Raw genomic sequence first — 16,142 nt, 5'->3', positions numbered from 1 at the left:
TCTCAAAGATAAGTTTCAGTGAAGGTGTGACAGAAATCCTCAGTCTGATATGTCTGATACTCTGCTCAGAAATGTTAAGCATTAGAGTCTGATTTTTTCAGACTATAATTACAATAAAAGGATGGGATTATTACATGATGGCCTTGCAGTTGACCTAGAGGTTGAAGAGGAGCTATTGAATTTCATCCCATGCGGACCGTGTAGGCAGTTCTATTTTGTACCTAAAGTTACAATGCACTGGCCATTTCAGATGGCTTCAGCCTCAGCTGAGGTTAAATAAATAAATAGTAAAGTTAAGTGCAGTTATCAAATACTCAGTCAAGCAGAAAATAAAGCTGCCTTTTTCACATGGTTTTGGGCTTCTCCAGACCTGCCAGAGGAGGAACTTCAGTATTAAGGGTATTGAAAATAGCTAGTAAACCAGAAGCCAATGCTAATAAACAGTTTTGGAAATCCTGTGAGTGATTTAAGCCATAGTCTGGATTATTGTTATTATTGTGTTAAATCATAGCAATCAAATAGCCAAGTGTTGCTTTGAATGATTAAGTGGAATGGCCGTCAATGAAAAACCTTCAGGCTCTATAGCAGACATAGAGATGGGTGTGGTTGTGGTCAGCTCTCCCAAACGTTACTTTGGATGCTGTTGAAGATACAGAGCAGAGTGTTATATGATATTTTCAGTATCTGGCAGATTTTTGTTTGGTTTGGATATTTTTTATATACCTTGGCAGGCATGCATATCCCTGCAGCCATACAGCAATCTGCATTAACGGCTGAAGTAACACCTACTGGTGAGGCAAAGTCAATCAGCTACAGGCTGCTGTTGACTCATGACTTCAGTTGACTCATATTCCATTGAGCTTTGCAGGTCACTTTCTGCTCCCACCCTGAAGCCAATGCCAGTTCTTGTCATGATTTGAACACTCATTGATTAACAAAGTAGAAAACATGCTTTGTGGACAAATGAGAACATGCCTTTAAGGCAGATAAGATAAAGCCTTTTATTATTTCAATTAACTAATTAAATTAATTAAAATTATTTATCCACATGTATAAAAGTCTTTACCCAAAGTTTTAGATAGATTGCACCTAATCCTAAAATCAGTATATCAAAATGGCACAGAAAGACTTCACCAAAGATGAGTGATTTCTTTCAAACTGTATTCAGACTTTATCCTCCTCCTGCTTATATTTCTGTTATCTATCCTGGAAGAGCCTGGAAAAACAGATTAGGCCTGAGATGTGCCAAATCTGGATCCTGTCATATGAAGGTAGTATAACGTGCTATATGAAGAGATTTCTAGATCGGATTTAAGAGAAAGAATAAAGAGAGAGAACATCTTGATCCTAGAATTTGGAAGTTAAAGAAGTATTAGAAGCATTTCTAGGAAGTCAGTCAAAATAGTCTTGGCAGGAGTGGGAAGTGGTATTGCAGCATCTCTGAAGATCATTACCTCCGTATGATCCAAATTAATTTTACATGCATGAAGTAACTTAATTTGTCATCCCATGCATGATGCATGATAGATCTGAGAATCTTGTTTAAATCTGTAATTTGTTAAAATGAGTACCCATCCTTTTCCAAGCTACTGCACAGGTACTCAGTCTAATAATGCATATGAAATATTTCAGGCAAATAGTATTTTTGACAGCAGAATTTGAATTCTTCTTGTCCTGTGTGGGTGAAGAAGATCTGGCCATGTTATCTGTGAGACAGCAGGCTATTCGACCATGCTGGAGGGAACTGTCTTTTCTTGAGCTACTTTCTAGTCCTACAGCAACACATTAAATGTGGTGCTAATATCCTCACCTATTTCAAAAGAATCTCTGTCTTACTGCCTTCCAAAAAGCATGAGGAAAGGTAGGTGATACATTAAATAGTGTACATGTTCGTTACATGTTATTTTTGTTGTTCATATGTTTTATTGTTCATTATCTGTAGTTTTATGAATACTGCCAAAATCCCAATTTGATCCTCTACTTTTCATCTTCGTGCACCACTGAACCAGTGGTTTCCAGACTTTCACAATCAAGGATTTCTGTCTGCCCATTTCTTGCAGATGATCATATTTTTGCCCTTTTAGCTGAAAATACTGTAAGGATAATGTCCATCTTCTTGTTTAGTGTGGTTTCATGGGCTGCAGAGCATGACTTCATGGATGACAGTTGGGAAAACTGTCAAGTAGACACCATTCCAAATAAGGGTTAAGAGGCAAAAAGGTTCTATATCTTAACTCACAGTTCCTCTCAAAGCATCTTACATGTGATGTATTTTGCCTTTCTTCCAACAAAATCCCTGAGTACAGCAGCAAGACTTCTAAACTGCAAACATATTGGGAGAGAAGCAATAGCATCCAGCATCTTGCAAGATTCTGGCAAAAGCAGATAATGGACAGGCACTCTGGGACTACTCCTGTCTACATTTTGATAAATCTCCATCTGCTGTATTTAGATTTCACTTTTGCTGCAGCAGAATCTGTCTCAATAACATATCTCTATTTACATTTTTGTCCAAACTATCACCTTGAGAGGCTGCAATGGAGCTTTTGGAGCACTATGTGAACTTTGATGTAAAACTCTCCTGTGGTGAGAGATCAGAAATGCCATATGTAAAAGTAGAGATTCCTTTGACAACACTTTGGAGACATAAAAGTATCTGTTCCCTAAGAAAGCAAGTTTTAAACAAAATTGTATTGTATTTAATGTAATATACGATTTAGGTATTTCCTTGGGTGGTGTCTCCAGGTTCTTCTTAAAAAAAAATCCATACCAACATTACCTGCAAGTCACATGGACAGTAAAATGTAAAAGTTTTTAAAACCCTCATTTCCATTTTGTCTCAATGTGCATTGTTCATTAGCATTTTATATTTAATTCAGAACATAAATGTAGGGTTTTTTTATTTTAATTTCTGTCCCCTGTCTGTCTCACTGTAGTTCTTTTATGCCAGAGTTTCAGAGATCATCACCAAAATCAAGGAGTGGGGGAGAGAGGAAGGGAAAAGGAAAGAATGATACATAAAAACATGTTATAAAGATTTTCCAAAATCCGTATTCTAGCAAGTTTAGATTTGAAATGATATTGGATTAAATCCATTCACATCACCACTCTTGGAATACAGGTTTAAATAACATCTTATGGCATCAGAGAAGTCTGGGCCATGATTAGGAAAGCATTTAAGTCTGTACTTATAACTCTTGTTAGGACAGCACTTATGCATGCACCCAACTCGTGTCAGTAACTTGAACATGTACCTGATATGCTCAGCTCCACTAAGCTCAACTGATTGTATGCTTAAGTGGTTGGAAACAGTTTCCTGGACTGGAATTATAGTTGATTAAGTATAATGGGTAGTTCACTATTCTCCTAACTAGTAAACCTGCGTCTTGAAGCTCTGTCCTATGAGCTTTTAAGTAGGAACAGATTTATGCCATTGAGGAAGACTTTCACTGACTTCTGAGTGGCTTGTGAAAACCTGGATGTCCACCTTCTTGGGGAGACATATGTGTATTGTTCGCATAGATAATGACTGATAATACTGGCCTAGATGTTATCTTCAAGCTCAGGTCTGCAGGCTTTGCAGGCGTCAAGTCTGGAAGAACCTCACATTTGTTGGTGAGGTTACCTTTAAGCATGAATGAACAGGAGTCTTTAGGCTGTCTCATGTGGATGAGAGGCAAACTAGAGGTAGAGCAGTTCCAAAGACAGCTCTGTCACAGCTATATAGATAAAACTGCCAAGTCTGGGAAAACTGACATTCATATTTGAAAAGAGACATATATTTTTTTTTGCTTTAACCCATAATATTTAATTTGTAATATTGTAATACTATTATCAGAATAAAAAGAGAAAATCAGCTAACAGCTTTAAAATTCATACAGTATGAAAATTAGGCTCTAATTCTGCAAGCATTTACACATATGGTTCACTTTACATGCTTAAGTATTCCTATTGGACTCCTTAAGTTCAGAGGAATTACTTATGAATAAACTATGGCATGTGTTTGCAGCACCTGACCTTAAATTAAGCATCCTATTTTTTTTTAACATGACTATTTGTGGCATAACACTTTAGCCATATTGTGATTTAACATTTTATCTGTAGATGTTCCAAGCAGCTAATGTTATTAAAACTCCTCCCAAAGTTGTAAGGAAATGCAATGTGATTTATAAATTGAAACACTGCACAACAAAGGATCTCCTTTGCACTGTATTTCAGTGTGCTTTCTGGAAATTGTTTACTCTATTAGTTCTTTCTTCTTTCCTTCTTTTTCTTTTTTTGATAGATCATCTCTATCTTTTTGCTTTCTTGGCTTTGTTCAGGCACTTACCTAACATTACTAGTCAGTGAGGAAATAATGAAATTGTTTGCTCTTTCTAGCATCATTAGTGTCCAGTTTAATAAGAAGCTTATGATCTAGGACAGTTGTGTTGCAGTGTAATTAAACCAATTTGTTCTCATGACAGCAGATTTATTGGTTATTATTTTGAGCAGTGTCATTGCAGAAAACAGAAATTTCAATATAACCTGAATTTGTTACAGAAATCCCATAACAGTTGAAGTTTTTTGAAAATCTGTAGTACTGAATTACCTGTCTATAAAAGCTGAGTTTGTTTTCCCTAAAGTCGCAGAAAATGATGAAAGCTATATTGCTCTCCTGCATTCTGACTACACTTAGTTTTTATTGCTTCCTGAGCCCGTGAGAAAATCCATACGACATTTAAAACCGTTACTTTCATCATTCCAAGCCTTACATGCAGGTATGTTGGCTTCAGCCAGTGTTTCTGGAGGTGCTAAAAGGCTCAGTCCTGCAATGCGCTGCTCCCCCTCTGCTTCTGCTGATTTTGGTGGGAGGTTGGAGAGCCCACAGCTTTCTAGCAGTTGTTCACATCTGGGCCCTAATGAGTCCTTAACTGGATCGCCAAATCCGAGTAGCTTCATAGCTTTCGTGAATTGCCATTGTACCTACTATGGTCAATATATGCCTGGAAATAAGAGCAGGGGATGATTCTCTACTTCCCTCTGTATAAGCCAGGACTGATATCAGTGGAAAAGTAATGGAAATAAGGAGAATTTTGTTACAGGTCTGTGGTACAGTGGGGTGTTAAGACAGTTAAGAAGACAGATGAGATAAAAAATATGAAGTGCTGTTGTATTCCCTCTCCCCCCCACCCCAAATTATCCTTTGCATTTGCAAAGATAAGATTTATTGAAAATGTTTGTTTATAAAAAGCAAAGAGATAATAGATTTTTGGAGAACAACAGGAAGAGACATTTTTAAGTGTCCATATAGAAGATTTTTAGCTGTTATTTAGCTGTTACTTTAATATATGCTCGCTCGGTCTTTCTTTCTTTTTTTTTTTTTTTTGTTGTTTTGCTTTTAAGCCAACACTGAGACTTATCAAAAGATTGCATGTGGAAAAAACTCTTAGAGCATTTTTCTCATATAGTGTAGCTTAAAAGGAATGTGTGAAATTCAAGATTGGAAAGTATTACACAAAAGTATTCTTTTTCCTTTCTTATTTTTTTCAAGCACATTTTCCCTCAAACCTGCCTCCCTACCCAGCCCTTTTCCCCACAAGACTCCAAAGGAAAAATGACATCAAATGGTAAAACCCTGTTGTATGTTATTTCCAGAAAAATCCATGGAAATCTTGAATATGATTTTATCATTTGCACTATAATGTTCCATTGTTGAAAGGAACAACATATTGAAGAGTATTCAGTTGCTGAATGCTTGATGGTAAGCAAAAGCTGATATTTCTGTGAATATTACAAAACACTTAGGAATTTGTAGCACCTCAGATCTGTTATGTGATAGTAGGAGTTAGAAATGGAAAACTCCTGTTATATCAGCTTGACCATCTCCCTGACACAGCCAGATTGTTGTCTTCATTGTGGTACTTGGTCTAATTTGCAAATGTCTCAAGCCATGTGGCTTCCACAACTTCTCTTGGGAGAATACATGGCATTAAAACAGCCTAAATATTCCTTTCCTTGAATCCATCTTCTTGATCCTCTTTTATATCTCTTCATTGCACTAAACAGTTCCTTGTGTTGTTTTGCCTTTAGACGTTTTATTTCTCTCCCTCTCCTCCTTTTGTGTTTTCCACTAAATCACTCAGTCCTGTATGCTTTTCCTTTTGAAATTTCTTCTATTCTGTTGCATCCTTCTGGTACTGAGGAGCCATGGGCTCATATATGCCATTCCCCTGAGGCTATAAAGAAAATGTGGAAAATCTCTCCTGGAGGAAGCAATGTTTATTTATGAATGTAATAACTTCTTTTGTGGCCATACAAGTTATACTTGCACAAGAAACACAGCACTAGGCCCTATATAGGTGTCTTTATCAGACTCATTATTCATTAAAAGGTAGGGGTTTTTTTCCTGATAAATCTAAGACACTTCTTACTCTATGTCTTGCTGAAGCTCGTGTTGTATAAAGCCTAATATACTTTTCACTTATGTATTATAGATAACTTTGTTGAAAGCTTCAGTCTGACAATTATGTCATGCATATTAAAAGGATAACTGCACTATTTTGACTTGCTTAAGATATGGATACACGCTGCCAAGGGCAGAGCTCTGTGAATAAATGATTTTTTAACTTTATGACTGAAACAAGAAATCAGAAAATATGTTATTTTGGGACAATGCACAGTGATTCTTTTAGGTTTCTCTTTCTTTCTCTCCAAATGAAGCATTTCACTTAGGTTTAGGATCTGTGGATTTTTTTTTTTAATTGAACCCAAGGAAGTTTATTTACAATACTTCAGTGTGAAATAACAGTTCAAAAGATTTTTCTTTTTCACCTGAATTGATCTGACAATTTCAGCATGAATTTGAAATATGGTTTGTTTGACCTGCATCTGCTTTTTTCAAAGGAATATCATCTCAGCTGAAAATTTTACTCAGCCTTAGCCAAAGTTAAATAGATGGATGAGGAATGTTTGAAGATTTTAATAGGGAGGTCAGAGGTCTTCAAATGTCAATTATGAGTTGCAGTCAGCCTATAGGAGTAGAAAGTGCCTGTGATATATATATATATCATATCTGTGAAGGATCTTAGCTCTTCCTGCAGGCAAACACTGGGTGGCTGTCTCCAGGAAGAGGATTCACTGCCATTCATATGAAAATGGTGGAAAATCTTGCCCTAAAGGTAACCTATCCCTGGAGTTTTGCCTATCTGTCACAGTGATCACTTGTCTGGGAAGATAAAGGAATTGTTAATGGTCAGATCGCCATTGGATTGTCAGTTTGGGAAGTCAACAGAACAGCACAACAAAGCAAGCAGGCAGAAGACCAACTATTGTAGTATTACTTCTCCCAAGGAGAAAGCAAAGAATTACATCTACACTAAAACCACCCTGTTTTTAATATATTATCATCTGTCTAATCTAAATGTACATGACCCACATGTATTTTTCTATGATAGCAAATTATTAAAGAGACAACATTTCTGAAAGGCTTAGTAGGATTTTGGGTTGCAGTGACTGGGAAGATAGAAACCTGATGAGGAACAAATTTAAGTATAGCCATTCATGTGGCCATAATTAGGTACCTTTAAGATTTGTATTATGTGTATTTGCCTTAGAAGTCTCTGAATTAATTTACATCACTAACAAAAGCTGATAGCTAATTAGAAAGAAGGGGATTTTGGCCACTGAAAGGCAAACTCATTTTCAGGAATCATTTCCTGGCAAGAAATAACTGTTTCAATGAAATTTAAGCATCATCTGTTGCAGAAATGACTTTTTCCCATGATACTTTTTAAGTGAAAACAACCATTTCTCAAAAATTTAGAAAGCATAGAAAAATGTCCAGGATTTGATAGCTGATTGTGATAACCCAGGTACTTGGGGAAAATGGACATCTTTCAGCTAGAATTTTGGCTTCATTGAAAACGCATTTTCCACAGAAATGACCTATTCTTTCATTTCAAGGTAGTACAAAAAGCTATTCTCTTTGCCAGACTAAGATTAGACTATGGATAAACTGGGGCTGTAGTGTGGTGAACACTTTTTTTGCAGCTTGTCTTCCTGCGAACATATTCAGACTTTGCTCCATAATCTTCCTTGGATGATTTTTTGATTCCTAAGTGGATCTTAGAATATTGTTATTAGACTGCTATTTATGAAGCTCTAAATGGCTTCAAGCTATTGAGCATCTCACTCCTTTTACTCTTCTCTCCATCTTGATATATATAAATTTAAGCTAGATTCAGTGTTTTGGCAGTTCCATATTTCTTCTAGAATGTGTTGGTTCCGGATTATATATATATTTTTAAGTGCAGGTTGTGAAGTAAACATTTATCTAAGTTCTCTTGTGCTACCTAAAAACATGAACACACTGTTATGGAAGGGTGATGCACTCCATTCCTTTCTATCTCACTCTCACCAAGCTTTATCCAGGCAGGGTCATTATTTTTGACCTGTGGCCAGTCATTAGAAGAAGCAACCATGCTCCCTGGGAATTTTTGTTCCTGTCACTAGATATTTTTCTTGATGTTCAAGTTTGGTAGTTTTCTATTAGTTAAATTTCGTGTGTTTTTGGCATTCTCCAAATATAAACCTGAAAGACCTGAAGAAAGTGTAGAAATTTTTCAACATTACAAATGTAGAGATTGAACTGTACCATTTACAGGTTGAGGACTTGATAGTCACAGGAACTATGACCTGGTACACACCTGCTTACCTTACCCAAAACAGATGGGCTGTAATTCAGTCTCCTTCTTCATTTCATTGGACCCAACAGTGGCAGCTCTGATGCTTTTTAGGTAGCGGGGTTCTCAACAGATAATTCTGTAGTAGGGGTGAATATGGGTGTCTGTGTGTGTGCGCGTACAGCATGTAATGGAGGTTTAAGAGAAGAGTGTCATACTAAACAAGCACAGCATAGGTTATTCGTTATCAGGATAAAATTAGTGATGGAAATATTTAGTCGCTGTACGTTAGAAAACAGAAAAAACAGCTGTTATGTTGGAAGGGGCATTGTAACTTTTTCCTGCATACCCCTTCTCATGCTCAACCTTAGTTGCCACGTGCCCATGTTTGCAAACTTGGGAATAGCCAGCAAAGTCTCCATTGAGGGCTACTGCTTAAGGGCATGAATGCACAAGAACTTTATAAGCCATTTAAAAGTTATTAAAAAAAATCCATGGGCACTTGTTAAATGTCACCTGTGTCATTAAGTTACTTCCTTGTTACCTGTTTTTTCCATTGTGTTATGCTGCTACTACATGTCACTATTGAGACAGAACGATAAAAGAAAGATTTTAGCAAGGTTTATAAAGGTTTTGTGGGGATGGGCCCTGCTGTTCCCAAGGTAAGAGCTGCCACTCCTTCCTCTGCTATTAATGTTGCTATTTTGTGGCATGAGTGCCAGTTCTTTGGAAACTGAACTGATGATAACTTCATGTAGGTTGGACCTTTTGTGGTAGTTGCAGTTAGTAGGGGGCATATTTAAACGAGTGAGTGATGGAAACGGTTGTTTCGTGTTATCCATCTTGTGATGTATACGGACCCGCAGGACAAAGAGAGGTTCACTGAATGAACTCCTTACTCGCAGTCACACTACTTCCTAAACCAAAAGCAAAGTCATTTGATTTACACAGTTCTTAATGATTCAGTCTATGTTTCCCACTCATTCATCTACCATCACTCCCCTTTCAGATACAAAAGTCTGATCGTGTTTAAATTATGTATGCTTGTATCACAGTGATCAGTGACTCACTGGAGCCTGGAGAGGGACTGGTCATGTTCACTCTCAGCTTGCTGCTCTGCAAAAGTGGTATTGAATACTGAGCTAGTGCAGTTTCTTCAGGAATTTCTCCTGTGAAAGCAGTGCAGGAAATAGTTTGTAGCTCAGCCATCGTAAGGATCCATCTTCAGCACAGCATTAGTCAATGAATTTACATTAATCCCTTTTGTACTCCCAGCTAAACTCTGTCAGTTTGCTGGGTATAAGCAAGATATTGTTACTTTCTTAAACTTCATGAAAAACTCCTTGGATTGTGTCCATGGAATAAAGATTATATGCTAAGGAAAAGGAATCTACATTTATCTCCTTAGCAGTTTATAATGATAATGGAAATTATTAACAGTGAATGGACAGAGTTCTTAAGAAGAAAATTATCATGATTTTCAAAAATGTGACTTGAAGGTGCTGGGAAAAATCTGTGTTCTTTTGTGAACAAAAAAGCAGAAAGAGCTATTAACTTTGGTCATTCGGAACATTTAGTTTTGGATCCAAAATTTTATGAAAAACAGTTACTTTAAAGCTGTAGTTTGTTTTGAGGTTGTTTTATATTTGGTCTAGAAATAGCAATATTAACCATCAGGCCATGAGATGGGGTGTTTTTTCCTCTTTTCTTTTAGGTGGGAAAAGCTGAAGAAAGTGGTACCTCCCTTCTCCAACTTAATCTGAACTCAAAATAACTTTTTGTTCTCTTGCTGTAACAGCCCTGTTTCTGAGTCACTGTATGAAAAAGAGACTGGGGAGTGTTGAATACTGTAGATTAAACACTTCAAAGCCAACTTTGACTAAGTTTTGTGCATGCTTCAGAGTAGACTAATGTACAATAGTATCCAGGAAACTCAGCCAGTAATTCATGAGAGTCCAAAATGTTGTTCTTAGGATGAATCATAGCAGCATAAATGATAGGACTGGAGAAGATCCTTTAGGTCATCCAGTTCAAAGCCTGGGTATCCTCACCTTCACTAATGCCCATTAGGATTTAATCTACCCTATCTTTACAAACCTCTCCTACACTTGACTCAGCCACCTCCCTGGCCTCCCTGGTTACTTTCTTCCATTGCTTAATTGCTTAACCCAAACATCTTTAAACCTTACACCATAATGCTTAGTGTGAACAATTTATGACTACAGAAAACAATCTTTTCTCCTCCCTTCTGCCTTCATGCTCAGATATCATCCCTCCCTTTAAATGTTTTTTTTTTTTTCTCTCTAGCCACATGAATAATAATTCCAGGAAGGCTTTTTTTTTTTTTTTTAATCTGTCTTCTGATACTTCTGTCTCTGTAACTGGTTTCTTTGAATTTTCTCTCAGTTTTCAGTCTTCAAGAGACTCAAAAATACATTTTGATCTAAGAATGAACTTTCTGTGACTGCAGTAATACCTATGCATTAAGCCATGCTTTTTGAAAGGCAAATTCATGTGGCTGAGCTATTCCATTTCTTTGCTTATAGATATTGCTTTGATGAGAGTGCTAATGTTCTCTGATTGGCAAATACGAAAAACAACTTGAGGGACATTGGTTAAGTGAGTGAAGGTGGAATCCATCTGTGGCAATGTGTTTTGACCTCAGATATATGCAATCTCATGTTAGTAATGAGGATATTAATTTAATCTATCACATATTTTAACTCTATGGTGAAAACTTGTGTGCAAAAACTCTTTGGTTTGCCCACTGCACAGGGGTTAAAATCTATCATGATTACTTTGAAGCACAGTTTCCTAATTTATAACTGTGCTGATTTATAGAGATAGACGCCTTTTAATATACATCTATCTAAGATAGCTATTTGCTGAGTGTACGCTCAGACCAATATTATTCTGAGATTTTTTGATGGTGACATTTGTGACAGAATGAAACATTTTAAAAAACTTTGTAGTGGGGAATATGAAGTTGGAAGAAAGGAAAGAAGTATTTTTTCTGATGAAATGGGGTAGAGGAACTTTGATCTACAGAATTTTAATTTTATACCATGGATTTCGTTGGATTTGCCTAGGCTTGCCAGAACATACTGACAATAAACCTCCCTGATGTTAATTGTCTGACCTACCAGGATATGTCATGTGCCAGTTTGATCAATGTGAAATTTATGTTGTTCTCCTCGATGACTAATAAATACTGCATGTTGAAAAATAACAGGGTAGAGGTGGGAAGGCTCGTTATTACAAGGCACGTTTTCATACTGCCTCTCATTTCAGAGTTACACAATAAAAATAGCCTCAATCTATACTTCATCTGTCAGCTCACCTCTCCCACAATTTGCTCATGCAGTAGTTCTTTGATTCATACCGAAGTATTCCAGATTCTCTGTAGTTGTGTATAGTACTTTTGGGCAAAGCTGTGTGAAATTGAAATAATTCCTACTATATTACTTCAGTTCTGCCAGCCCATAATTGCAGTTAACACATTAGGTTGAGTTGATCCACTGCATTTCATGAAGTTGAAAGTAACCATGAACATTGCCCATTTTGGCATGGGAGTTTGTAGAAACAGACATGAGGATTATTGGTAAGAAATCAGTGTCATGGAAGTAACTATTTTTGAAGGCAGAATCTTTGGCAATATTTTATATCTTCAAAAATTATTTTTGCTTTATAATTTTATAATTACAATTTTAATTTTTAACATGTTATACCTTCAGCCTACTAAAGGAAAAGACTCATTTGGATATTATAGCCTTTTCATGAAGTTCTTTTTCCCCTGGTTTTTATTGAAACCTCCCCTTCCTTTATTTCTTGCTAATATGCTTCTTAGATGTCCTTTAGGCAATCCTCAAATGTAGCTATATTGATAATGAGGGGATTGTGCAGTGGCAGTGTCTTGAAGTGTGCATCTCGGTGGGTGATGCTAATGGACAGGTTAGTGCCTCTTGATCTCCCTGGTAAATCTGTGGCTACTCTCTTAAATACTGAATGTCAACAGTGAGTATTTCCACCTTTTTGCTGTTTCTTCTCTGAACTATGTGTGTGTTCAGCTTTTGTAAAAGTGTGCAGAAGCCAATTTCCAAACTCTTGGGAAGTTTCTTCCCTGATTTTGGTGGGAAAGTAAGCCATTTTCCAGTATCTTTTTATATTGTGGTACACAGAGCTGTAGACAGTTTTCCACATGTAATTGTAGCAAGGCCACGTAGTCAGGAACAGCATTAACTCTGGGCTCTGCAGTGGCTTCTGTACTTCTAAGCTGCATTGAGCTACTTGGCCTATTTCACTGCAAATGCATGTCTTCTACAGCTTTTTCCACTGTACTTATTTTTGTGGAACTTTCTTTAACAAGTATGTGCTGAAGATTGCTATTTCCATGAGGTACTTCAAGTTGTATCTTCTTTTATCTTTTCTCAGCCTTGTTAATCTCTTAGGCCCTACTGCAGTATTTCTTCATCTTCTCCAGTATGTGTAGCTCATCTTGGTTTCTTCTAGATCATTAATGAAGGCATTAAACAGATGGAACCTAGTGCTGATCCCTTTGGCATCCCAGCATGTGCTATGTGATAAGAGTTTTGAACAAAAGAACTACCACGCTGGCCTTTTTAAACCCAAGTCAGCTTTTACATTGGTATTTTTAATTATCCTTTTTAAAAAAAGGCAAGTAGAAACTTCGGTGAGGGGAGCCTCTTAGCCTACTGGGGGCCTTGGGATTCCAGCTCTTGCTGAAATCTTACTGCCTTAGTCTTTTGGACCTTGGTGGTTTTATCCTTGATCTCCTGCTGTCTGTTAGCCTCACCGATGCTTTGCTTCCTTCTCAGGGCTTGAGGTAAAATTTGTTGACCCTATTACCATCAGCCATGAAAACCATTCATGTACATCCTGAAATGCCCAAGCACCAAAGGACATTGATAGTGGGGGGGGAAGGAAAACAAAAAACAGAAATCTAAATGTGTGGAATTGCATGAATCTAGATGTAGGCATCCTCTTTTAAAATGATGTAGATACTTGGCACTAAATTCTATGTGAATGTAGGCAATCAGGTCTACGGACAATGCACTGGCCTGGGTTTAGAAGACCTGAGTACTAAAATCTGATTCTACTGCTGACCTGTTGGATCGTTTCACTTCCCTGGGTGTGTAGGGATTTCAGCCGCCTTCAGAGATGGCTCATAAGAAAAAAGAATTACATGAAAGCTGTGTGTTGTTTTTATTATTATTCATTTGTCATTTGGAGATAGTGCCAATTTATTTTGGATTGCTTTGCATTCATTAGAAAAGGATTAAATCAAATCATTTTCAACCAATAATAATAGTGGACATGTAAGAAACTGTGCTGGGTTAAATAATCACTTTAATTAAGCCATGCAAGTATGTGTGTAGGCAAACTAATGTGATTATCTACTGTTCTTTTTTTGCATAGCTACTCCAAGCAATCCTTTTAGGAGTTCCTACCCACTTTTCTCATTTTGTTAGGTTCATTATTGCAAAGATTAATTTCAGATCCAAGATGGAGTCATCTCTTGTTGTACTGCTCTTTAAAAATAAGAAATTAATACTTTCCCAGTTTAATAGAGAAGTCTTCTTTGATACAGGGCATTTGCTATTTGCCTCTCCCCCAAAGCAATTTTTATATAAAAAGCAACCCTTATTAAAAAATATACAGGGCCTAAGTTTCTATTGTTTTGCAATTTGTATTGCCAGTTCTACTTGGGAAAAAATGCAGGCAAAATGCAACTAGATTAAAGTGACTACATCTCAAATCATTTGCCCAGTTGTTCTCTGCCATTTTTTTCTGATGTAAAAATAGTCCATAATTTTTTAGTTTAAAGACTGTTATCATCCATCGTATGCATGAATAAGCTGATATGAAATTGCCTTTATTGCTTTAATTCTTACAGTTCCTAAACTTGTGAGTGCTTGAATTTGCAAGTTATGCATTTTTATTGTAGTGGTTTTGCCTGTAATAAATTGTTTCCTCTAGCTATAACCAAGGCTTTTACAAACTCTGATAGGATCAACGATATACTGTATGCAGTTGCAAAGTATTCTAAATTTTTAAGCATCTTCTTCCTCCTTTATAGGTTTCTCTGAGGATGCAGCAGAGGAAGCAGAAAAGCCATGAAATGTGAAGACGGCCCTCAGGAGGAGTTTTATCTGATGTCAAATGCATTTGTAATGCAGCACTACCAATCCATTTTACTCTGTACTGATTGCAGCCTCCAGAAGGAGAGGACTGGGCTAATTTATACAAAAAATGTTCCCTTCAGATCAAATTAGTTGGGTTTTCCTGCCAACTACTAGCATCCTCTCTGTGACCAAAGTTTAAGCACTTACCCAACTGTTGTAGGCATGTTGTGTTATGTTTTGTGATATATCAGCCCTTTCTAAGGATTCTGTCGATTGATCAAAGACTGTTTACACATGGTTAAAAGCAACCTTTGTTTCAGGGTTTGTTTTATCTGTTTTTTAAGATATTCTGAACCATACCTCCCTTTGAGATTACATTAATATTTGTTTTATCACAGTTTTGACAAAACTATCTCCTTTCCTCCTGTACTAACATTCACAATTTCAGACAGCTGAATTAACTACCAGAAGAAAAGCTGCTAATCCATCAACTTTTTTTTCTCTCTCTCATTCCTTATACAGACTCATGCTCTCAAGAGATACAGAGTAAAATATGGTTACTGGACGTAAAGGGCATACCCTTTTGCCATTAACTATTTTACTATGAATGTGAATAAAGTTTATACTGTAAGTACCCAGAGCACAGCAACACATGGATCTTTTTATGGTTACCTGTGATTTCTGTTTTTCTTGTGAAGCAGTCTTTTCTAGTTACGGGTTAGATTTCCAGAAGTGATTAGCAATTTTCGAGTGCCTACATTTTTTTGAATCTAGCTGGGAGCGTGCTTAGAGGGTCCAGTTTTTAGAAAGTGCTGAATACTCATGTTCTGCAAGTCAGGTCATGCAAGGTGTTGGAAGTGCAGCACTCAGCAGTTCCAGAACTGAGGCAACCAGAACACATTTGAGAACGTTAGCCTAGGGTTTGGAAGTGTCTGAATGGACAGACAGGAGCTCACATATGAATTACTGAGAGTGAGTTGAGTGTGGTATCAATACAAGATATTTGGAACTGAAAAGAACTGAGACCTGGGTCAAGTGTGAAGATAATGAGCTGCACAAGGTCTCCCTTGGCTGTTGCTGCTTCATAGAAAATTATATGCTGCAATCTTGGATGGCAGATACAGAATGCATTACTGGTCTCAACTTAGTTCCTGGTGGATGCAATTGCATGAGCCATCTCCACATCCCGTATTCCTGTTGGTTTCCTTGACAGAGATTCACCGAGCTGCTGTTCTAGCCATAGAAGAAGTCCCTTCAGCTCACTTTTGCACTGTTTTAGCAGGGATTGTGATGGTTGCTGTAGTCTACACTAGACTTGTTCTGTGGATAAAAATGA

The 16,142-nt window shown here is 37.1% G+C and overlaps 1 protein-coding gene across 6 annotated transcripts in view; it reads left to right on the top strand.

The window, feature by feature from the left end:
• The window catches only part of BBS9 (Bardet-Biedl syndrome 9), a 312,936-nt gene extending 297,215 nt beyond the window's left edge, over positions 1-15,721 (top strand). For 3 of the 6 annotated variants that reach the window (XM_067291268.1, XM_067291270.1, XM_067291267.1), the window contains one exon: positions 15,329-15,721. In XM_067291268.1, coding sequence (XP_067147369.1) covers positions 15,329-15,399 — 71 coding nt within the window. In that variant the 3' untranslated portion in view covers positions 15,400-15,721. Of the gene's footprint in view, positions 1-14,760 lie in introns of all 6 variants that reach the window. The other 3 variants (XR_010883441.1, XM_067291269.1, XR_010883440.1) reach the window with 2 other exon arrangements.
• Positions 15,722-16,142: the final 421 nt, after the last annotated feature.

The sequence above is a fragment of the Apteryx mantelli genome, chromosome 2, assembly GCF_036417845.1.
Source record: "Apteryx mantelli isolate bAptMan1 chromosome 2, bAptMan1.hap1, whole genome shotgun sequence".
In the NCBI taxonomy this organism is placed as follows: domain Eukaryota; kingdom Metazoa; phylum Chordata; class Aves; order Apterygiformes; family Apterygidae; genus Apteryx; species Apteryx mantelli.
Note: the sequence above shows the minus strand (reverse complement) of the source record. Positions and strands in the feature narration are given on the sequence as shown.